This window comes from Gasterosteus aculeatus, chromosome 21 (assembly GCF_964276395.1).
Source record: "Gasterosteus aculeatus chromosome 21, fGasAcu3.hap1.1, whole genome shotgun sequence".
Lineage (NCBI taxonomy): Eukaryota > Metazoa > Chordata > Actinopteri > Perciformes > Gasterosteidae > Gasterosteus > Gasterosteus aculeatus.
In genome coordinates this window covers 3,787,442-3,811,812 of record NC_135708.1, presented here as the reverse complement: position 1 = coordinate 3,811,812, position 24,371 = coordinate 3,787,442, and the positions used below count along the sequence as shown (strand labels likewise).

The 24,371-nt window shown below is 43.6% G+C and overlaps 1 protein-coding gene, 1 long non-coding RNA gene and 2 pseudogenes across 4 annotated transcripts in view; 2 read left to right on the top strand and 2 right to left on the bottom strand.

The window, feature by feature from the left end:
• Nucleotides 1-24,371, bottom strand: part of LOC144390331 (protein NLRC3-like) — a 78,145-nt pseudogene that overhangs the window by 31,003 nt on the left and 22,771 nt on the right. The window lies entirely within an intron of this gene.
• Nucleotides 2,742-5,560, top strand: LOC120815135 (ladderlectin-like). 2 transcript variants are annotated; one of them, XM_040170148.2, is made up of 7 exons: nucleotides 2,742-2,921; nucleotides 3,026-3,130; nucleotides 3,210-3,245; nucleotides 3,395-3,501; nucleotides 4,682-4,816; nucleotides 4,972-5,083; nucleotides 5,225-5,560. In XM_040170148.2, exons 2-7 carry the CDS (start codon nucleotides 3,070-3,072, stop codon nucleotides 5,284-5,286), a joined length of 513 nt encoding a protein of 170 aa, XP_040026082.2. In that variant the 5' UTR covers nucleotides 2,742-2,921; nucleotides 3,026-3,069; the 3' UTR covers nucleotides 5,287-5,560. The 2 variants fall into 2 exon arrangements, with proteins under 2 accessions (XP_040026082.2, XP_040026083.2); XM_040170149.2 differs by having other exon boundaries at nucleotides 2,862-2,910.
• Nucleotides 6,714-9,305, bottom strand: LOC120815136 (C-C chemokine receptor type 3-like; annotated as a pseudogene).
• On the top strand, nucleotides 13,022-14,721 carry LOC144390372 (uncharacterized). Its single transcript, XR_013454405.1, has 3 exons — nucleotides 13,022-14,063; nucleotides 14,205-14,307; nucleotides 14,402-14,721. It is a non-coding gene; the product is annotated as an uncharacterized LOC144390372 (long non-coding RNA).

Genomic DNA, 24,371 nt, shown 5'->3' with positions numbered 1-24,371 from the left:
ACATAAATCGGCATTTTTAACAAAAGTAAATGAAATCTCACCGACCATTGGCGTCTTTGGACCGAACCGTAGAGTAACTTGTCTCTTCTCCGCTGTGCCTGTTTAAAAAGGGAATGAAGACCTCTACACAGGTGCTCCACAGTTAGTGATTTCTGCTGGTGCACTCTGGGAAGCCTAGTCAAGATTCAGCTTAACAGTCATGTCAGTACGAGCCATGAATATGTCTCATGTCGTTATCAAACAACATCCCAGATCTCCTTGCATGATATCATTCATTGACGTTGCTCATGACGTCCACCTGATTTTGTCTTTAGCTAAATGGCGGTCCAAATTGGTTGCGGAAGCTCGCATTGCCCGAAACCGGTCATTAGCGGCATTTACGCTCTTTTTTCAGCGATTGCCACCGAAAATTACCAAAAACGGCCAAAAAATGAAATCACGGTCATAGGAAATTAACTTGATAAATCTAACTGTTATTTTAATGAGAGGAATGGGAAAAGGGTATTTAGGAGGAGTTTGAGTGAAAATAAAGTGGCTGCCACTTTGGCACAGAAACGGAGCACCGTGTTTGATTGTTTCATTATTAACCTTTTAATAAATAAATAATGAATAAACGCCCGGCTACATTTTTTATTTCAGCAGATTTCCAAATACTGAAGTTGAGCCGTTTGTTTTGATCTCTGAACAAAGATGCTGTTACCAAAAAAGAACTCAGCCTGTGCTGTTGCATAACAACGGTTTATTGTGTAAAGGGGCTCATTTAGCTAGTCAGTATTCTTTATCTTGTCTGCATCAAAGAGCTAGAAAGACCTTCTGTTGCGCTGAATGTTGCCAGCATGACTGTCACATCACCACAGCCGCTGTATCTCGCTGCCCCAGAGCTCCTCGAGAGCCACAAGACTCTGAGGAAGCCTTAAAAAGAAGTCAAGCTGCGGTTTCTTCAGACTACATCACCATCAGACTCCACCACCATTGTACTACTTGCAGCACTGTATGCATTATAGACATATTATACACGAACAAAGTAATCATGCAAACTGCTCTTTAAAGTATAACAACGTTTATTACATTCTAACAAACTAATAAGATCAATACTGATTTACTTCCACATCTGGAAAGTCATTTAACTTTAATCAAAATAACTAATATAATGAACGAATGAAAGACAAAAATTTGTTTTTCACTCCCAAAAAACCTTTATCTTCAGTTAAGAGATAAATTCAAACCAGACATGTGGCAAATGGATTTTCATTCTAAGGCTTTATGCCTTTTATATGGGCATTGACTGATGTATCACGAGTCTTGACCGATGACTGGCTGTTAACCTGTACCACATCTTCATGACACAGTTCTTATTGGTGAGTCATACCCCCCCAAGTCAAATGAAGCAACATTCAACAAAGAAATGAAACAAACTCATTTCCTCATACCCTAAAAAGGAGATGGTATGTTATTCATATATTATTCCTTAATCTATGCTTGAATCAAATGCTGTATTTTTACCATATTTGCAACTAGTTTTTTCTGCGCCGCTTGAGATTTACCAGAGTAAAACAACATAGATAACATGTAATACTTTCTTAAGCTGTAAGTCAGACATTATTGTCCAAATGTGCCCTATATGGTACATATCATGTTAACAGATATCATCTTCAGAAAATGTAAGGATTCGATAGAATACACAATATTTCAGAAACTCTAAACTGCAGGGAGAAGATTTGATACTAGAAGAAACATACAGGTATGACACTATCTCCATATATCCTGTAGGTCAAGTTGGGTTTCTGTTCTGTCTCCATGGTTGTTTTGTGACTTCCTGTTTTATTTTGGAAATGAACTCTCCTCTCGTTTCAGGTTCCTTGCTCTTCCTCTTGTGTCACCAGTCTGATTGTCTCCCCTGATTCCTGATCGTGTCCTGCGTCTCCCCTTGTCCTGTGCCAGTGTGTCATGTACTTTTTGCCTTGTACACCCGCCCCAGGATGCCCAGGTCACTGTTTTTGCTCTGGGCTTGCCACCTTGTGGTCGCCTTAGTTGTCCTTGTGCTGTTTACAGCTCCACAGCTCCTCACTTTAGTTTAGAGCGTTTAATGGATTGATTGTTTTTGTTTATTATATACATATAGGATCTGCTGCCCAGGGATATGCTGCATAGATCTCCAAATATCCCCCAGAATATTTGCATCTTGGGGCAGCCCCAACGTACTGTATATGGCAGTGATTTGCTCTTTCTTCCCCACATCTTGTCCAGCATGATTGGTTCATTGTAGGGAAGTACCTCTTAATTTTTGGGGTGATGAAGAAATGAACAAGGTTCTTGCAGCCAAATTCACCCTGGTACGTGGAACAGGAAGTAGAAAACGCGGTGTTGCACATAGTTTCACTGATCACGGTTATTTTATCTTCATTCATTAGGTTCTATTGTTACCCATTAATTAATTACTTTTTTAAAGTTCTGCTGTACACAAGTATCTGAAAAAAATTTACTTTTCCAAGTTGTATTTTTCCTTGAAAAACAAATTCGTAGTGATACATACTAAATAAATACGGACTGCAACTGATGACGTCACCCTATTCAAAGTGAATGGGGACCTCCACCCCGTAAACACACTTTGTGAAGTCTAACGATGTAAAATAAACGTGATTGCATTTTTAACGAGAAATCAATGTTAAATTGTGAGAATAGAATACTATTCTCACTAAACACTAACCCCCTCAAAAGACCCAACATGAAGGAGAGACGTTCACTCAAGAATCCAACATGGTCCGCCATGTTGTTCACTCAAGGGGCGTGGTTAACCACCTCACACATCTGTCCTCACTTCCCTCTTCTGTGAGAGATGAGGAGATAACGGAGAGTATTTATGGCTTCCTCTCCTTCTTCACCTCATCACAGGACGGCTGATTGACACACGTCAGTATCAGGTTTGCTGCAAACGTCCTCACCTTTGACTTTAAGGTCTGACTGTTTGCATGTTTCTCTGTCCTCTTCACAAGTATGAGTAATCATATCTGTCTTTGTATTACAGGTGGTCTTCATCTCCAGCATCTGCATCATCTCTTTGCCTTCACCATGAAGATGCTGACTGTGACTGCCCTTCTGTGTGCCATCATGGCTCTGACTGGAGCTGCTGGTGAGTATTAGATGTAGTTACTGGTACGCATCCATTTGTTGTCATTGAATATCAATAATCCAGGTCAATAACTTCACAGCTCTCCCAGAGGAAATGTCTGGAGAAGAACCCAATGGTGAGTAGCTTCCACTGAGATATTTGGATTCACTGTTGTTTAAGGACATAATCCTTTGTTTTGCATTGCGTAATGACATTTACCCACCATCAAAATCAGTTTAATACAGTAATATAAAAGTTATACAGAAACTTTATTTCTCTCTGCAGAGCGACATCTGGTCAAGCGGTCTTTCTTTTGTTGGCACGGTTGGACTCGCTATAACGGTCGCTGTTTCCGCTTCATTCCAAGAGCGATGACTTGGACTAACGCTGAGGTAATGCTGGTGACTTTGATAAAATGTTTGCAGTTGACTGTAGTTTTTGTAAATATTAAAAACAGACATAAAGTTGCAGCCAACTAACTGGGATCGCTCTCAGAATCTTTACTGCTACTTAACTTCGGTAAAGCTAAATGTCTGCACTTTTATATGAACAGAAATGGAAGTCTACCAAAATATATGTATACGCTGTACTCAGACTCTCTCTGTTTACATATCTAGTTAGTCTTTTAACACTAAATATGACACAAATTTTGGAAACCAACTACATTGAGATGTAGAAAAATGAATAAACTCATCTCAAAATAAGGGTTGGGCGCGTTAACACATTATAAATGAGTTAACGAAGCAATCCATTAACGCTGACAATGATTTTATCATGGGTTACCAGCATTTTTAAACCAACACATGAAGAATAAAGTGTCCTTAGAACAGAAACGATTGAGGCGCGTACGAACCTCCAGCATCACGCACGCCGTGAGGAGAACACAGGAGTTGAAACGCAGTGACGTCGTCACAACGAGCACCGGCTGCTTCTCTCACTGAGGACATGCAGACTCACAGCAGTCTGAAGGACAACATCTGCACCTGAGGAAGCTGGTTCCCTCTTGCTGGTCGTACTGTTTAGAAGAAGAGAGGTTCTTCATCATCTGGAAACGTAAATGACCTTGTGTGTCTTAGCAGCTGGCTCGGTGCAGAGGAGTAAGAAAATGTAAAGTCGGAGGAACGGATCAAAAAGAGGAGATTAAAAGTCAATTGTCTCATTGTGTAACTGCTCAACCAACATCAAACAAGTTGCTTTTTTATTTGACTCAAGTGTCATTTTTATGCTAGAGCACTTTACCTCACTAACAGGGACTCGTACTACTGAACATATTCTGCATTATGTTGATCCTTGATAAAAGAATAATTTTTCTTCTGGTACCTGTTCAGAAAGAAAAGGATCTCCGAGAGTGGCTCTTATATTGTTCTGATACTGTTACTTTAAAATAAAACCGTGCAATACACATTTATAATGTATTAATGGATTTTGCTTACATTGCGATTAATCGCTGTTAATCACATTTACATTTTTTTATCTTTGCCCATCACTACTCATAATGTATCACTGATTTTAAATTGAAGAGTAAATTGGTTCAAACCCTCCCCAATACATCGGTCTGTCTCCTCTCTGTAGAAAAACTGTCTTTCTCTGGGTGGACACCTTGCATCCGTTCACAGCGTCCTGGAGTACCATGGTATTCAGACAGCCATTTTGAGCTCCAGTTCCAATCATCCAAACACATGGATTGGAGGCTCTGATGCACAAGAGGTATTTTATTCACCATTACTTACAAATATTGCACTCATTCTGTTTTACATTTGAATTCCTTTTAATCGTGCAACATCTACTCATATCTACATTTTTTTGCTTTAATCACCTTGTATTATATATTATTTCATACTAACTCAAATGTTTTCCTCCAGGAGAAGCAATGGTTCTGGAGTGATGGGATAAGATTTGACTACACGAATTGGGCCAATGGAGAGCCTAACAACTTAGGGGGTAACCAGCATTGCATTCAAATGAATTTTGGAGGTAAAAGAACACAGTGTTTCTTGTAGGTGTTGAGCCATTACATCCACTTCATACTGGTGTTGGTGCTGTTTAGTCGTTTTGACAAGTTTGATTGGTTTGTGTTCAATTCACTAACTCCCCTACTTGTTTGTGTACTGGCAGATGCGAAGGCCTGGGATGACGTGGACTGCTTGACTAAACTTCCATCTATTTGTGCCAAGTGAACCTGATCCCTTCACTGGCAGTGAAGCCTCAGGTGCCCCTTGATTAGGAAAAAGGGGGTGCAAGCTTTCAAACACATCCGATTGTATTTCACATTTATACTTTTCTTTTCTGTCGCTGTAACGCTACATAAGATACGACAACTGACACGAGCTGGACGGTGTTTGAGGCCTTGAGCCTCAATAAGAGGAAAAAATGCTTCTAGCACAACCTTACATATATTCTACACATATTCTTTCTTTCTTTATGCATTAATAAAAAGCTAGAGCATTGAAACAAGCTGGTCTGTCGTTAATCTGAATGAATCTTTGCAGTGAAAACAGCTCATTAGTTTGTTACAATACAGAGGTTTTTAGTAAATAAAAGTAGTCAACCTTAATATGTTAAATGGTGACATTTCATTATTTTTTTTTTGTATTCATTTATCCAAGAGAGTGTCAACATAAGTGATTTGGTCATGTTTCTCCTATATAATGTTATATCCGTAAAGTGCTATTGCAAACACTACATTACATGTAGAGCTTAAAATAATTCAATCAATCCCATTAAAAAGTAGAACATTGCTTAAAACAATTCAAAGTAACTGTAAATGTAACAGCTGCCCAGCTGCAATAATGCAGTCTAATCATAAAAATAATGCAGTATACTGATTTGTGTTTAGCCAGTAATTTGTCTTCCTGATCCGTTGACTTGTTATGTGCCGTCCGACCTGAGATGCACCAACGTGCTTAAAATCCCTCAGATGAACTATTTGAGAGGATAAAGTTTACATACAGCAAATATACTCTTGATCAAAAGCATCATCACCGTACACCGTACACGTGTTGCTGAGGGGCTTACTAGTTATTTAACAGCACAACTATGTGAAAGAGGGAGGTAGAAACATTCTAAAAGTGACTCTATAAGAATGTACCTGGCCAGATCCCCCAAACAAGTCATATCCATGCTGGTCATCATCTTGCTATAGTGCACTTACTTTGTCTTAGTAAGTCTAAGTAAGTGTAATTCTTTACTTCCTTTCCCACACTGTGCCTATCAAAGTATCTTGCTTTCAGTCATAAATGAGTTAGTCCCAAGTTGTTATGAAATATTCAGAATGTAAGAAATGTTTCCTTTTTTTTCCCCTGAAAAAAACCTTTTGCCACATTTCACAAACGTCTTACTTGCAATACATTTTTCTGGTTGCACTTTTGCATGTGTTTTGATATGAACAGTGAGCTGGTAGCTTGTTGTTCATATGCAGGTTGCACTCAGTTGCAAACCTGCAATTCTCAACATAATTACTGGGATTATATATATATATATATAACTGTCAGACTAAATTTAACCTGACCTCAACAGAACAAACTGAAAGAAAATTGAGGGAAGACAATATGGAAGACTATTATGACAGCTTGATTTGTTCTTTCAGTGGAAATAATAGCAGGAATTTAAGTGTGGGATATCATTTATCACAAGGTACAATATAATAATATATAGCATTGACAGAGAAGGACGAATTAGGCGTGAAGCAGAGTTCATCTGACAGCGGATGTGCCAGAGACATAACACAATCACTATACAATTATGGCGTTTAAACCATCAATGGTGAAATGATAAACTAACCTGTCTTGGTATATTATCCCGTCCTTTAAACCTTTGAAATCTTAAAACTACAACGTACTTTTGAAATGGATGAACAAATTCTTTAGAATTACAACTAAAAATAGTGTTGTAGGTTGTATGTTGAAAATAGATGAAGCAATGTCAATGACTCGAGAACAATTCTCACTTTCATGTGGTAAACTGTGCAGATAAGAACTGCAACTTCCTCTTTTCACCATGACCATGAAACATGAAAATTACTTTCTACTACAGCCCTTTAGTCACTGTGTTTTCTAAAATGAGTGTCCTCAACAAAGAAGTTGACGTTATGCTAAAAACAGAAACATGTAGTCTATTATTTCAAAGGTTTAATTCAACCAAACACCACTGATTTGCTCCGCTTAATGCAGGAGCCAACTCAAAGAAAAACCAACCAACAAAGTTTGACTCCTTTTCCATGTAAAAATTTGCCTCATATACTGTAAGCCAACAATTGAATAGACATGAATCAAAGTTTTTACAAAATTCAAAAACTGTTTAACAAAGGACATGATTGATTCTCAACGTATTAATATACAGCAAAATATTTGGATTCAAATGAAATAATCAAAGCAATTATAGTGACAAGCAGACATGTGTAGGTTCCAGGTCAAAAGGACGATAAGGCGTCACATAAGCACATTTAGTACATTTAAATGAGTTTAATTTCGGACCTGATAAGCTCCATTGCAAATGGAACCTTCAGGATATACACAATCGGCTCGATCTGATCATTTAAAGCTGTCGATGTGGTCCCTCTGTACCCGATGTAGCTGCAATGTATTTTCACATATGAGGCGGCGCACATTAAATACCGCTTGGCAATGGCACAACAATGATTCCTCCTTTACTCTTGAGACAGGTGTGTATCTGGTGACCCTAATGACTAGATTCAAATCTCTAGTGGTGTGTCCATCATTTCACAGCCGGATGTGATTGGCTGCACATTCAAACGTAGCTCCTCCCACGTTGTTTTTGTGACATTTCTCTCCACCCAATCTGGAACCGAACCAGAAATCTCCCTCTCCGGACTGTCCCTTGTTATTTCTACATTTCAACACATTCAATGAATAAACCTTTGGCCTACAACTTCTTCATGTAAACATAACATAATATAATCCTCATCCAATAGCTAATACACTCTACATAAGATATCTTAAATCATCACAGTTTATAACATTTTATGATGAGAAATCAGAACAATTGCCTGTCAGTGCTTTCCTTCATCCGTTCTTTTGCTAAAACCCTTCATTGGAAGTAAATATGGCAGAAATCCATAGCGGAAAGTTTAAGCGTCCTTCTAGCAGGCTGAACATTACATTATGGCTGGATTTCATGTGTACAGTAATTAAAGGCCTTATAAAATGTGTTCGCATTAGTTATTTATAACATACTAATATAATATCTAAGAACACAAACTATAATTCTAACAATAGTTATGATCAGATATTATAATTTCTAACGTTGCTCTTTTGCTTAAATTCCTAATATTGGCCACATAGAGGTCCTTAAAATCAAAAGGCTTCTGATTCCTAGAGCTAATTTTGTGTGCTTTGTGTAGACATCTTGCTCCTATTCTGCAGACAGATAGAAACATCCCTCTTAAACCCTGGGAAGGTTTTTACCAGCAACTGTCGGAAATACTTCTGAAACTTTTTCCCAACAAATTTGTAAAAGACAGACTGATACAAAAGTAAGCGTAGGCCATGACACGAGTGACTTCAAGAGCATAATCCATTTTCTGCCTTGTTTCACAGTCAGCGTCTTCATCATTCATCAGCATTAGAATGTTAAATGGGGTCCAGCTTGTGAAAAATAGAAGTACAATGACAAATATCAACCTGACTGTCTTGAATTTGGTGACGATCTTGGATGAAACGACAGTGATAGCAATCCTGACATAGCAGTAGATGGTAACAGCAAGAGGAACGATCAAGAAAAGGATAAGAAGAATGTAGAATCCAAAGTCACTCAGCAGCTTCCCTTCTATGCCAGGTATTTCATTAGGATACTCCTGACAGTACGTTGTGTTCTCGAAATCAACAAACGCCTTGTGTAGAATCATGGGCTTGATGCATGCCAGGCAGCTGACCAACCACACCACCACGCAGGATACTGCCACATACCTTTGACTTCTCAATCGCGACGCGGTCAGGGAGTGAACAACTGCAAGGTGTCGATCGAAGGTCAAAAGGGTTAGAAACAGGACGGAGCTGTAGGAGCCCAGATAGTACACGGTGCCATGAATCTTGCACATGACATTGCCGAAGATCCAGTTGGAGAGCTGCAAGTAGACTCCCATGAAGGGGAGACTGCTCATGAAGATCAAGGAGGACATCACCAGGTTGACCAGCAAGATGTTGGTCACAGTAGTCAGCTTCTCAAACCTAAAAAATAGTTAGTTTTTAGGTTTGAACTAAAATTAAGTAAAATTTGTAACTTAACTTAAGTAAAAGCAAAGACTACATGCTTAAACGGTCTCATAAGCACTTTTGAAACTGATGTTTCACACTGACTTGAGGTGGCTTCAAAGAGTATCAATGATCACCCGATACTTGTCAAATTGATATAACAGTTTAAAATACAGCAACATGATATACATTTTTGAATCTGAAGAATTTCTAAGTTGAATTAATAAACAGTTATACCACATTTTAGTATTAATTGTATTGCAGACCATGTATTTAGTGGTTAGAAATCTGCCAAAGGAGCATTTTGCCAGGAGCCTGCATCAATTATTTTGGGTCCGACATGTGAACAAACCTCTATAGATAGATGGGCTTGCCTCAAAATGAAGAATTAAGAAGAATCAGAGCTGCGAGCCGTGATGAACGGTCCTTAGCCTCCCCTTTCGTGACGAAGGGGGAGGGTGCCCGACAGACGGACAAAAAATTATAGTATGGGATTTGAACCCAGGACATCCACATGCTGACCTTTTTTCATTCTAGTTCCAGGATACTTTTTTAAAGTCTTCCCGTTATACATATGTCCAAATATTTTCACCTCTTTTGAGCAAAAACTCCCCATCAGCACTTGTCACCTAGGACACTGACCTAACTTTTCAGCTTGATCTTTCATGTGACCATTTTTCAGTCTTTCAAAAACAATATTTATGGCGAATTATCACCATAGTCTTCAACCTCAAATTTGTGAAAATAAGTCTTATCAGATTAAATGGCTAGGAGTAGGACATCAAAGTGTAAAACATTTGCATTTCCCTATGCCAATAGGTTGTGCTATAATTTTTTGAAAATCACTTTAAGGCCTACACTATCATCATGAATAACAAATATTGGCCAGAATTGAGAACATTCCTTAGGTAAAAAAAAAAAGACAAAATCGACAAATGGATGGCAGGCCAAAGACAGGTAAATGCACGAAAACTCTTGATTGATTTTTTCCAACTTCATTGGTCCATAACTTCACCCAATGAGATTAAAAAGCTTTTAATTACTTAAACCCCCCCCCAAAAAAGTGCCAGAACCAAATTCCAACAATATTAACTCTGTGCTCATTATGATGCTTCACATATAATTCCAAAAAGGGTCAACCGCAGACGGGAACCGAGAACAGGCAAGACACTCAACGTAAGACATTCAGGATTGAACATTCAATGACGCGACAAAGGACACATGACACACAGGGCTTAAATACACTGGGAGGTGCAGGTTCTTGAGGGCGCCACGGTGGCGTGGTGGTTAGCACTGTCGCCTCACAGCAAGAAGGTCCTGGGTTTGATTCCGCCCAGTGGCCTTTCTGTGTGGAGTCTGCATGTTCTCCCCGTGTCTGCGTGGGTTCTCTCCGGGTTCTCCGGCTTCCTCCCACAGTCCAAAGACATGCTCTGGGGATCAGGTTAATTGGGGACTTTAAATTGCCCGTAGTTGTGTGAATGTGAATGGTTGTGTGTCTCTGTGTTGCCCTGCGATTGGCTGGCGACCAATCCAGGGTGTACCCTGTCTATTGCCTGAAGTTGGCTGGGATGGACTCCAGCCCCCCCGCGACCCTGTGTGCAGGATAAGCGGTTTGACGATGGATAGATGGATTTCATAAAGCTTGGCTTGAAGCTTGGCTTCCTCATCACCAAATAGTGATTTGATTTTTTTGATTTTTTTTGATTATGTCATCAACAAAAAGGTAATTTGTTGCCATGTTGCAGGAATAATACATCCTTCTGCAGAAGGCCGCACCTCACCTAATCGAGGCAGGGTGTCACGGTTTGGGTTCTGTTTTATTTTGTAGTTTCTGGCCTCTTGTGTCCCTGGTTAACTTCACTTCCTGCCTTGTCCTATGATTGGCTGCCGTGTCATGATTGTTTCCACCTGTGTCCAATCACCTGCACCTCCCAGTGTATTCAAGCCGTGTGCGTCTTGTGTCACGTCATTGATGAATGTTCTGGAAGTTCAAGTCTGAGGCCACATTTACACATATTTACAGTTTTTACAGTATTTACAGAAACAAATATTTCTGCCCCTCCGTTTTCAAAAAAGTTTCTGTTTATATGAACCCGCAAAAATACGTCCCCGGGCGCCATCATAACTACGCCAAACCTGTAGTCGGCAGTGTAACGAGAAGGATAAAGACAAACCAATCAGAATTCTCAAAACCAACAACAAGTCGCATACTGTGACGTTTGACAACCTAAAGCTCCGTTGGACCGAGTTCACACGCAAACACAAAAACTTTTCAGAAATCTCCACTTTTAGAAACGATCGTTTTCCGTGATAAAACCTCAGTTTTTGTGTAAATGAAAGGCCCAAACGTTTCCCCATCGTGTAAACGGGGTCTGAGGGTTCCTGGTTCCTGTCAGCATTTTTATCCCTTGGCCTTTTTTTGATTTGAAGTCTTGACTATCAGTCTTTTAGTTTCCCAAAGCTCTGCGTCTGGGTCCTGCCTTCCCCGCCACGTGACACGGGGCTGGGAGCTTGAAGCTGCCGTTTTGACGCCAGCCCGGTCGGCTCGGATGTCACCTTGTGGCCGACTACAGCTTTTCGCTCAAAGGGGCCGGCACGCCCGCTGCCAACCAACCTATCCAGCTGTCCCAGTTTGACCCTCCATCGGGGGGGAGACTACTGTACCCGGTTGCGCTCTAAGGGCTTAGATACCGTAGGACTGATCTCAGGACGACACCAGAACTTCTAGCCTGTGCAGGTCACCTGAGGTCTTGATGCCATAACTCCTCCAGTGTTGTGAGTTTGTGTGTTGAACAGTGAAGCGTGAGTGTGAGGTGTAATACCTGGCGTCCTCCAGGGCCCGTCTCTCCTCTCCCCCCCTACAGATACGTTGGACATTAGAAGACGTCCAACTTACAGGAAGTGTCACATCCAAATAGAGGCTGGTGGAGGAGTCCGCTCTGTCAGCCGCATGGGGAGTGACCAGAGACGCACAGGACGCCGGCAAAGCCACTGATCAGGATCAGGGCGCCTCCTATTTATCAGCTTTCACGCACGGCTTTTGAAGTGAGAAGGACGACCTTCAGCACCATTGAAATGAATCATGTCATCTAAGCAACGTATGAACAAGTATATATCATAGCAGCCATTACTATCTACAGTCCAACAGGCAAACGAAGGCTATAAATCATTCATAGTGTCGTCTGTTACCATTCGTTCTAAACCAAACCATACAGGTGTTATTTGAAATGGTGCATGTACCATAATAGATGACTTTCACCTTGTGACCTTTGAACCCAGACAGTCCCGTGGCACCCGGCAGCCCTGGAAACCCCGACTCCCCTGCCGAGCCCTGTAGAAGTGAGAGTGTAAATCAATGGCTGCCATCGAAGAAACCACAGTTGTTCTGTTCTGCTGTGTTCCTCAAACTGGCCCATTTCACCCCACGTGTCCCACCATCATGTCCTGTTGGGGGGGTTCTAAGCCCATTGTCACTTCATCGCACTGCATGAAAAGTGGGATTTTTGGCAGTATGCGGCACTGTAAATTGTCGTGGAATTTCAGGTTTGCGGCAATTTGCGGGCAACGCCGAAAACTGCCGTAAATTCCATGCAAACAAAATTTGAATCAGCATGAGGGGTCTGCAGAGATCACAGTCTCCTAGAGCTCAACTACAGTGCATAGTGGCAGGACTACAGTGACCTTTTCTTTGGTCTTGCTTAAATGCACAGAGGATGTATTAACCACACATCTTCTAGCAATGCGCTCAACTGGCAGAAATGATGCTGTATGACGTGTCTGTTCCCTGCAAGCCCCAAACTTCTATTGGCTTTCCATAAAAATGTCTGTCCGGGTGGAGATGAAGCCATGAAACTTGTGCAAGAACATGTTTAAATGCCGTACCCTTTGACACAACATTAACAACTATAAACTGCTTTATAATGGCTGGTTGTAGTTCTGCTAGAGGGTCAAGGACGGGTTCCTCAAAACTGTTAGTGTTTCCACACCACTTAGCATAAACACATGCTGACCTTTATGCTCTGCATCTATCGATTGAGTAAGTTACATTCATATATGTTACCCGTTTACATGTCACGGCAAAACATTCAACCTCAGTGACACACGGGTACATCTGATGATACATTGTCAACATTGCATGTCTGTCAGACTCATCCAAGAGTGTCTGGTGGAATGGAGAAAGAGGCACCACTGTACAGTTTTCTAGGGAAAGTCGTTCTGCTGACACCAAAACACTGCTTTACATAAAGCATATCAGCTGTTTCAAAGTCCCAACCAATTGTCTTCCTAAAATACTGGTCCTTCCGTATAACAATAACCTCGTATGTGATTGGAGAACCCTTAGACTCCTCGTCCAATCACGTGTGAGGTCATAGGCATGACTGATACAGCAGTACTTGCAAGACGAGCATACAAACAGACACGTGTGTTACTATATTCAGAAGAACTGTATCTCCAGTTCCTTTGTTTGGTTTTTGCTGCTTCGTGAATAATGGCTGGACGACGTCTCGCATTCAACTCGCCTTCAACTCCTCTCCGCGGTCACCAACTTTCGGCCAGTCCACAGACAGACGAGAAGAAGCTGCTGAACGCTCTCAGTGGATCGTCTCGTCAACTCCAACAACAAACTGCCGATATCAACGAGCGGTTCGCTCCACTGGAGCGTTCGGGACTCTGCGGGTTTCTGTCCATGGAGGAGAGGAACCGACTCAAAGAAGAGGAGACGGGCGCACGATCCCACGATAGCGGTAAGAATACGTTCGATGACATTTTGTTTTCTCGCCTCATAATGAGGCGGTGACACTGTTTCTCCTTCCTTGTTAAATGTTACTGTGACTTGCGTTTGATTTTTTTTGTATTCATACCACACTCATTTAATTGTTTTCCAGCCGCCTGTGAGACGGGACGCAGGAGCTTCAGGTTCAGCCGGAACACTCATTGCGGGCGGAAGCTGCGAAGGATTCAGCGCGGAGTCGAGCGAGAAGAAAGCGGGTCAGAGTTTATTTGCTGACTTGTTTCAGGTGCATTGATCGATGTGTTGTGTCCGTACGCATCGCACAGTACTGATTCAGTGTTGTTTTTACAGCTGCTAGAATCGAGACAAAGTGTGCTGGCTGATGACGAGGTGGAAATCCGCCACCGTAGAGCTCACGTCGGATGGAGGGGACGGCGTTGTTGGCGGGGTCTCGGATGGATTGTACGGTCGCCACACGCACACGAGGCGCCTGCACAACAGACCTGCCTCGGAAAACACGGCGCCAGTGACGGTCTACAACCCCGAGGAGGCAAACGGACAGTTTACTGAGCTGTAGTTTTTAAACCGCCGTTACCCAAGTGTGGGCAGATCCTCACTTTGTATGTAGTTGTTGTTTGTGTGTTGTTAATAAAGCTCTTTCTTTGCATAAACATGAGGCAAATGTTCGTTTTCTCTATAAATTCATTGATGTCCTGGTTGGTATCCTGATAATAGTGTAGTAGCCTACATATGATAACCATGAAATGAATATACAGCATAATATGAATATATAAATAAAATGAGGCGGGTGACCAATAGCGACAGATCTGCCAACCAATCACGAGTGATTGAAAGTTGTGGTTTCATCCAATCACAGACAAAGAAACTCAAGCCTGGTCTGCCCACGTGTGGTTTTGCTGCCAATCACGAGTGATTTTATTTGTTAGTAAGTTGTGGTTTCCTCCAATAAGGAGTAAGGATATTCAAGCCCGCTCGGCTCGGCCACCCGCGGCTTCGCTGCATTCATATGCTAATTTGGGCCATTCGCACCTCCGCCAGCTCTCCACCTACGTCATGGTTCGTTTCCGACAATTTGTGGCACAGACAAACGCGACGTGCGCGGGTTGCAAATTGTCGGAAATTAGGGAGATTTCCGGGCGTTTACGGGGACGAAAATCTCACTTTTCATGCAGTGTGTATCACAACTAGCTGTAATGAAAACATCGCCATCTATCGTATCGTATATATGACATGCTTTTGGCCAATAATTCGATTTATTCACTGCCATGTATATTGGGATAATAGCACCTCCCCCAGAAAGATAGCATAGTCCGACTAAGCAAAGATTCCAATTATAGCATCATGTAAACACACTGAGTGTCTTTTGAATCTGCAGTAGAACTCATTGAGCTCGTCTGCCAGGCGGAGGTCATTCATGGAGTGGGGGGTTTTTGGCTTGTAGTTGGTGAGGTGTTTGTCTCCAGACCGAAGCAGAGTCACTTGCTGAGAACTGTTGTTGGAGTTTCTCAGAGTACAGTCGTTTAGCGTCTCTCACCGCCTTGCTAAACTTGTATTTTGCCTCTGTGTACAAGTCTTTGTCCCCACTCCTAAATGCCTGATCCTTCTGCAGGCGTAGTGTTCTGAGCTCCGCTGTGAACCAGGGTTTGTCGTTGTTGTAACTCACCCTGGTGCATGATGGTACACAGCTGTCCTCACAGAAGCCGATGTAGGAAGTTACAGCCTCTGTGAACTCATCCAGACTGTCAGTAGCCGTCCTGAAAACATCCCAGTCTGTGCAGTCAAAGCACGCCCGAAGATCCTCCAGCGCCTCACTGGTCCACTTCTTGAATTCCCTCACCACAGGTTTGCAGAGCTTTAGTTTCTGCCTGTATGCAGGAATCAGATGGACCATGACGTGGTCAGAGTGTCCCAGTGCAGCACGAGGGACGGCGTGATAAGCCCTGCTGACTGTGGTGTAACAGTGATCCAGCGTGTTCTCCTCTCTGGTGGGCATTTAATAAACTGTCTGTATTTAGGAAGTTCATGGGTGAGATTTTCTTTGTTAAAGTCCCCGAGGACAATAACTAAAGAGTCCGGGTTGGTCCGCTCCACACGCCGTATCTGGTCGGCGAGTGTCCGCTGAGCCTCGTGCACGTTGCCCGCCGGCGGCATGTAAACACCGACCAGGATGAATGAAGCAAACTCACGGGGGGAATAAAAGGGTTTGCAGTGGATGAAAAAAGTTTCCAGATCAGGAGAACAGTGTTGTAGGATCACCGTTACGTCGTTGCATTCTGGATCACACTCACTGTTTGAGTTCCTTTGCTCTCAGTGAGGAGGAACAAGCAGTTTATCACATGCAGAGCGGAGAGTGCGGGTCGGGATGTCGGGTTGGACCAGGTCCTGGATGTAAGCTGGACCCCATCCATTCACAGCACGGTACGTGAGCACCATGTTTAGAGGACTTAGGAAGGTTGAAGAGCAGTGGAGCTGCTGCATTGTGGATGAGCTGCAGAGGTGGAATGGTGGTAGCAGGAGACCTGCAGGAGAGAGTTACAGTAGTCAGACTGACGACGCTTCATGAATTAGACCAATGGATAAAATGCATTTAGTGTCCACCAGGATACAGCCCTGATTCTGACACTATGTGATCAATAAAGACATGAGAATAGTGGGACACCGCTGTCATGTTGACACTAATCAATAGAATAACACCAATGCACAGCTATGATCGTGTTCAATGTAATGTAACCAATCAAAATGCATTCATGTAATACTTTGCACCACTTATATTGACCCAGAGAGTTACAGTGAACGCGCCATCCAATGTAATACCTCATTGCACCACTATATTCTGTAAATAACTACTCAACTTGAACGCACCAGGAGGCGTCACGTGTCCAGGGGTGTGGACACTGCTTCTCACACCTTTACTGAACTCTATAAATATCTGTAAGCACCCATTGTTCTTGATTGGTTGGTGGAAGCAAGAGACGGTCACTATGTGATAGTCAATGAGCTCCTCTGTGGCCTGTTGATGCACAAACCAGCGGATCCTCAGCTGAGATCTTCTTTTTAGCACAACACCTTTTCTTTTATTAAAGGCTTTTCATTTGAACTTTTCAGTCCAACATGTCTTCTGTCTGTCCGGAGTTTCTTCATTTTTTGAACACAAGTGGGTGCGGTGCGTCACTGGGAGTCACTGGGGGTCACTGGGGGTCACTGGGAGTCACTGGGAGTCACTGGGGGTCACTGGGGGTCACTGGGGGTCACTGGGGGTCACTGGGGGCTCCTGATGGTTCCCAGCTCGTGTGAAAAAGTGAAAAACGTCTACATCACTGTCTAGTTCCTTTGTCAGTGTTTATGTTCTAAGTATCTTTGCATCAGCAGATGAGAAGATTCAAATCCAACTGCCTGCTGTGGTCGACCCATTGCCCTGAACATCATGATGCACAAGACTGTCGAACTTTGGCCAAGACAACAAATGTTATGGTAAAATGATGAATGATGAAACGTCAGGTCCTGATGAAAGACACGAGTGCACAGCCACAACAAAGGCTCAGCAGCATCCCTCTGTGGTGGAAAGGGTAGTAGAGTCCATCTGCTGTATTCTGACTCTGCAGGGACCCTGAACCCCCACATTGAACACTGAGCCTTTATACACACGCTACAACTTCCTTTGCATTCTCATTTTCAGGAGATGCTAAATTTGATCTGCTGGCAGAATAATGCACAAGTTATTGATGAAAATAGCCACAGTTAAGCTGCAAATAAATAATACCATGTCTTTAGTTACCTTTGATTTATGTTAACTAAAACGTGTTATTATACATATTGCAAACATCTCACAAAAAGCCAAGATATTAAAATTTAGAAATGAAGACATTTATAAAGAAAATAGAAAAATGCATCATTTGTGTGTAACTCATAACTGAGGTGTTGAAATGTAGCACATACTTGGTGCTTTCCTTCTGTGGAGCATCACATACGTGCCGTGATCAACAAATAAGGTTTTCACACCAGCTCAAAGACAGAGGGATCAAGGGGGGAGGAAGAGGAGAGGAGGAAGCGTGACAGGAAACTACAGTAAAGACACAGCGAGCTGAAACTGACGTCCAGATGAGGTGATGTCACTGAATCAATGCAGCAGGTTTTTGCATCTTAGAGTTGAGAAGTTCCCACACCAGAGACAACGTTTATTACTGCGTGGCGACCAAAGTGGAGCATTTAGCAGCTAGAGAGACAGAACAAAAAGCAGAGTGAATATTGGACAAAGCATCCGGTTGACTGGAACAGGACACTAGTGGACACTTAGTGTTGGTGTTGCTCTTTGGCTCAGGTGTGTACTGACTGGCAACCGTTTGGCTTTCATACCTATCAATGTTTTCTTTACAGCTCGTCACACTGTGGCCCAAAAACCCAGTGATGCACTTTTCTCCATCCTACATTTGTGTTGTGGCCAAAGTAATAATAATAATAAGAAGAAGAAGAAGTGACGCTGCATTCATCCCACATACAACATCACAGGACGAACACGGCAAGACACACAACACACAACTCCTCACAATGACATGATCAGAAAATATGACACAATCACACCAGCTCAAAGTAATAAGCAACATATGTGCAACAGTCCATCTTACTCCAGTGTCCTTGAATCATAGGAAAATGATACAATGCATGAACGTAACCGTTTATCGCTCTAAACCAGAAATAAAATACATGAAACCTGAGAGACAAAATGTCTTAAAGTCTCTGTAGCTGCAAAGAAGTTGTTCCTCCTTTCATGTGAGTAGCGCTGCACTGCTCTCTGATGGAGGCGGATACTGAAACTCCTCTTGTGCCTTGTAGATATTTACAGTTTAGTTCCCACAGATCTTCACTCGTCTGATGCATCGGACCGGAGAGGAACACCAGCATGATCTTCGCTAAAATACCTTCTATATTTAGTTAAAGTATAAATGAACGTGTTGTCCGTCTCCAGGTCCCAGCAGCATCGGGTCCGACCTCTGTCTCCACGGGTTCAGCCTCGTGTACCAGAGCACGCCGACGGCCTTCAGCCCAGAGACACCAGGTACACACATGAACTACAAGCAGACGACACGAGCAGGAACATCCATGTTTCATTTTCACGATCCCTTGATGATCTTTAGTTCATGTGCCGTGGCAGTGATGGGGACCCTCACCGGCTGTATGAGCCGGATGTCTTTGCGTACGACTTGTACAGCCGCCTCGGCCCGTACGCCTCTGTTCCGCTGTTAGTGGCCCACAAACCAGACCGGACTTTGGGTGTTCTGGCTGAACGCCTGAGACGCTTGTTAACGTGGGTCACAGCGTGTCGGCTCCTCGGGCGAGTATTGTTCCTGTGTGCTTCTCATACAGTATCTGGTCCTCGGTCAGAGAGCTTCTTCTTTCAGCTGCGTAGTTCATCCCGTTTGTGTGACTGGGAACGATTGATCCGTCCTGCAGACTTTGCTGCTGCTTTTTGTCCTCCTGCTGGCAAACAGCCAATAAACCCGTTTATTACCACATTTATGTTGGAAAACATATAGAAATGCACATTTAACCACTTTACAAACCCCTCCCTCTCTAAGCACGGCCAAACTCCCCCACTGAAGACGAGGCGCATGGAGCCACAGACTGACAGAAAGAGGTGTGATGGACAGCGTGGTTCTGCTCGGGCCCGGTCCACAGCAGCTGTTCACCCAGTACCAGTGTGCAGCACACAATATATTGGACTATTTGCATGTGGAAAGAAACCCCCCACAACAGGATTAGATAAGGATGATAAGGATGCAGCGTCAGATATCAGGTTGTTTACTGTTTATTGTGTCTTGTATGTTGCAAATTACACACATTAATGAGAAGGAACACGATGCTTTCTGTATCACTTCCCCTCTTAGTTTGTTTCTGCACATGTTGACAATATTCACATGATCCATAAGTCACGGCTACTCGTCTCTCCTCCCTCTCTCGGGATATCAAGCCCCGCCCCCTTTGTTTCCTCTCGGGTACCACCAGAGCCGCTGGATCTACGACGAAGAGGCTGAGGTGAAGGCTGTGGACGCTGGATTCGACCGCCACGACATCCCGTGCGACGTTATCTGGATGGATATCGAGCACACGGAGGGGAAGCATTACTTCACCTGGGACGCCGCGCTTTTCCCCCCAACGGGCCAACCTGCAGCGCCACCTGGAGGAGAGGAAGAGGAAGGTGAGTTTCTAGCGTACATTGTCGGCCTTGTTTGTTTTTGGGTGTCACGAATCATTATCGTGCATTTTTTCTTCTCTGTCAGTTGGTCGTGATAACCGATCCTCACATCAAGATCGACCCCGGTTGGTGTTTGTCTAATGAGGCCAGAGATGGGGGGCACTTCATCAAGAACAGAGACGGGCAGATCTATGAGGGGTCTCGTTGGCCTGGTAATGTTTCTCTGACTGAATAGAGTTTATGTCTAAAATGGTCAAATGGAAGTAGAGTTGCTACCAATGAGGGACTTTGGTGCTGTAACATTGAACTGGAATGTTCTGTCCCGGTGTCAAACTGTTGAGTGGTTGAGGCCTCTCTCTTGCAGACATTTTAGGCCCTTTATAAAAACGTTCCAGAACTCTGCTGTGGTGGTGGCCGTGGTTTTTGCTCGTCTGCAGAGGGGGGGGAGAGAGGGGGAGGGGCTCAGGGAACGTGGCAGGTGGAGGCAATCGGCCTCAGCTGAGCTGAATGTGTTTTGATGGCGTTGGTCTGGTTTTAAAATGCAGTAAGGGCGATCAGGAGGAGAGAGCCGCAGAGCGAGCGAGACGCCGGGAGCTCTCGCTGCGTTGACAACTGAAGCAACGAAATAAAAGGATTGTCTACCAAACCTGCTGTGTCCTGCCTGTACCCCAAAGAACATGCACCGTGACATCTGCATTTCTGCAGACGTGGTCTCAGGGAACTGCAGCAATGTGACATTAAACACAGGTTCATTCATCTAAGCCGGAGACCGATGAGGACAGATCAACAAAGAGGATATAAACAAGTAAATACATTCTCTTCTTGTGAGGCGAGAGCCTAATCAGGCAGGAAAGAATATACAATAAACCCTGACGATTCTACATGCGATATTGTCGAGGTAACACAGAAAAGTGCTCTCTCTTTGCGGCCTGAGGGGGGCGCTGGTCTTGGGCCGATGCCTCACCTGGCGTGCAACGTGACCCGGAGCCGGAGATGCTGCCGCGCTGGAAGCAGGCGGCCGCCCTGCAGCCGTTCTTCAGAGGTCACTCTGCAAAGGGGACGAAGCTGTTTGGGGAGAAAGTCACCGCCGCCATCCGCACTGCGATCCAACAGAGCTTCTCTGTCTGTTTCAGTCAAATGAGTCACAGCCATTTGGATCCACCAGGAACGACTGCTTTCCCTTAATGAATATCATCTCCTAGGTCTTTTTTCAATTAGCGTGAAAAAACAATAAACAGGACGAATCGTCAAAATGTGTCTTAGTGGACAAAGAGGAGGTGGCCTTGTTAAATATCAGCGTGGACGTGCACAGTCCTCTTTGTTCAGTGTGTAATGATCCGAGTGTTGCCTCTTGTGCCCTCAGGTCCTGTTTGCTGCCTTACTGGTTCACTCTGTTCCACCTGGCTCACACCTCCGTCTGCCTCCCTCTGCTGCCCAGTGGAAGTACTGCAGGCTGTTTGTCCACTTTACCTTCTGCTTTCTGACACTAGAGGTCCATGTTTGTCATGTTTTAAGTTAGTCATTAAAACATCAGTAGATCCACTTTTTAAGAAGAGCTTATGGAAATGCTTGTTTTATTCAAACGCGCACAGACCTCTCTGGGTGGAGTTCCCAGGAGAACAGAGCACCTTCGCTGTGGACCACCAGTATATGATTGGTGATAAATACCTTTTTTTACTGGGTGAAGTTCTCACTTTTATGATCTTAACTGTCTTTGATTGTATGTAGGTGGAGCACTGCTGGCCAGTCCTGTAACCAAGCCGCGTGTTCAAGCTGTGCGAGTCCTTCTTCCTGGATCTGGTGAGGTAAATCAAGCAGCAGGTAACAAACGTCTTCTAGTGACTCACAAGTCACCTCATGGCGCCTGTTACATGAAGGGCTGTTTGTGTTTTAGGTTTGGTACGACGTCCTCACTGCAAAGGCGCATAAAGGAGGCGGGACTCTGGGTCTGCCCGTCACCCTGGACACAGTTAGTGTTAAAGTCTCAATTCACACAGCGAGGGTTACTTCCTATGTCATATTCTATATGAAACGTGTGTTTTCCTCTCAGGTTTCTGTGTTCCAGCGTGGCGGCTCGGTGGTCTGCAGGTCAACAGGAAGTGGTTCCTGCACAGCCGAACAGCAGCAGCTCCCCCTCTCTATCACGGTGGCCCTGAACTCTGAGGTGAGAATCAAAGGTTTCAGGTAGGCAAATTAAATACAGGTGACTTTCTGACCATTAGTGATACAGAACAATGTCTTCAATGTCTTGTATTAAAGTCTTTGTTAATGGCTGACATTTTAGAGACGTTGTTGAACGTGCTGCTTATGAGATGTGTGTATATACATATTTTACTGTGCGGCGTGTTTGTACCCCGTCTCCATGGTGACGGAATGCTCGCCCCACATGAGTGTGTATTATTCCAACATTCATTTGCATACGGAATCAGAATATTTGCAAACGGAATCAGATGTTTCTGTTCATTGTCTTACTGAGTTCAGAGGGAGCAGTTCAGATATTTTCTCCAGAGAATTTATCAGCGACATCTGTCCGTTACAGAGTTAAGTAGCCTTTTGAAAGATTCAACACCCTTTTTCACAGACCACATTCAGTCAGTCATTTACCATCAAAACAAAAACCCTTTTCAAGGATTTGAGCCTTTTTACAGGCTTTCCACCGGTCTTTTTAAAGACTACACTGAGTCGTTTACCGTCTATCAAACGCCTTTTTACAGGCTTTCCACAAGTCTTTTTATTGATATTCACCATGTACCACGGAAACAACCGGAGACCCGGAGCTGGCGCTTCACTGCTCTGGACTCCTCCGACAGGATACAACGTGAATATGGCACTTTCTCGTGCCCCCAATGAAGTGCACTACCTGAAAAGGCCAGTGAGCGAGCTGCATGCCTTCATTGACACTGAGGCCAATATGTGCCGCCGGTTACAAGATCAAGAGCCGGCCTACGATCGCATGGTTTGTGAGCACACAACAACGCTTTCAGACCACAAGATTCACACCACTAGCTGTGTCCTGAGAAGGGAGGGCGGTCGACTCGATCTCATAGACGGTTCACATCTTGTTTGGTATTCATATCCGCGTTTCTTCTTTTTTGGTCTATTAATTATAATTTGCACCTGCCACTGAGGATGGCCTTCACATGTGTGTATAAAAACTTTTACTGCTCGGAACAAATTCCATCCAGGATTTTAAAAAGGGTCTCCGAAAGACTTTCGACCAAGTCTCAACGGAGTGAGAAAGGGAAAGAGAGCTGAGTGGGCTGAAACAAGGACGACCATCTGTTTGTTTACGCCATTCGCTTCCAGTGTGTACTACTTGTTGTACCATTACAGGATGACCGTCTAACAAGTTTCCCTATTTCATGTACTGCTGCTATCAATGTTCCTTTGATCAGACGTTTGCTTCCATCATCCAGATACTGTATCAAGTGTATCGTGCACTTTACACTCAATAGCAGCACTCAACAATTTACAGCCCATCTCTGAGTTTAGGAGGAGACTAAAAAACTACAAACATTAATACAAAAACTGACACTATGTACAATTCTCATCACCTTCATTCCTCATTTAAATCTTTCACAACCGTGTCTCATTGTTACTGACAGTTTCCCTCTATTAGTAAATCAATGTTTCGTACTGGTTGTAAATCTATTTTCTGACACTCTCAATAGTCTGTACTCTCTATTCTCCCTTCTTCTACCTGGAATGTGAGTCGTAAACTGGGGAGACTAAGGCTGCTTATCTGGGCTGTTGGGAAGCAGTGGGCGTCGGTGTGTCACCAGTTAGTTGTTATGGGGGTTGTATGAGGGGGGGGGGGGGTGGACCCGTCCTCTGGTTCTGCCGGGCTGCGTTGTATAGAACAGCCGTGGTGGAGCGTTTGGTCGCATGTCCCTTTCATAACTCCTGGGACACTCTGCACCAATGGTCCTCCTGTCCACATATATAACATCCATGTCCTCTATTGTCCCCACGTTGTCTGCTGGAGACCCATTGAACGGTCTCTACCTGCTGGATATTTGTCCTCTGGGGGGACGGGGTATTGGGGCTGTTTGTCTCTCACCTGCAGTCGTCTCTTGTCTTGCTGTCTCTTGTTTGCTTCTGCTGCTGCAG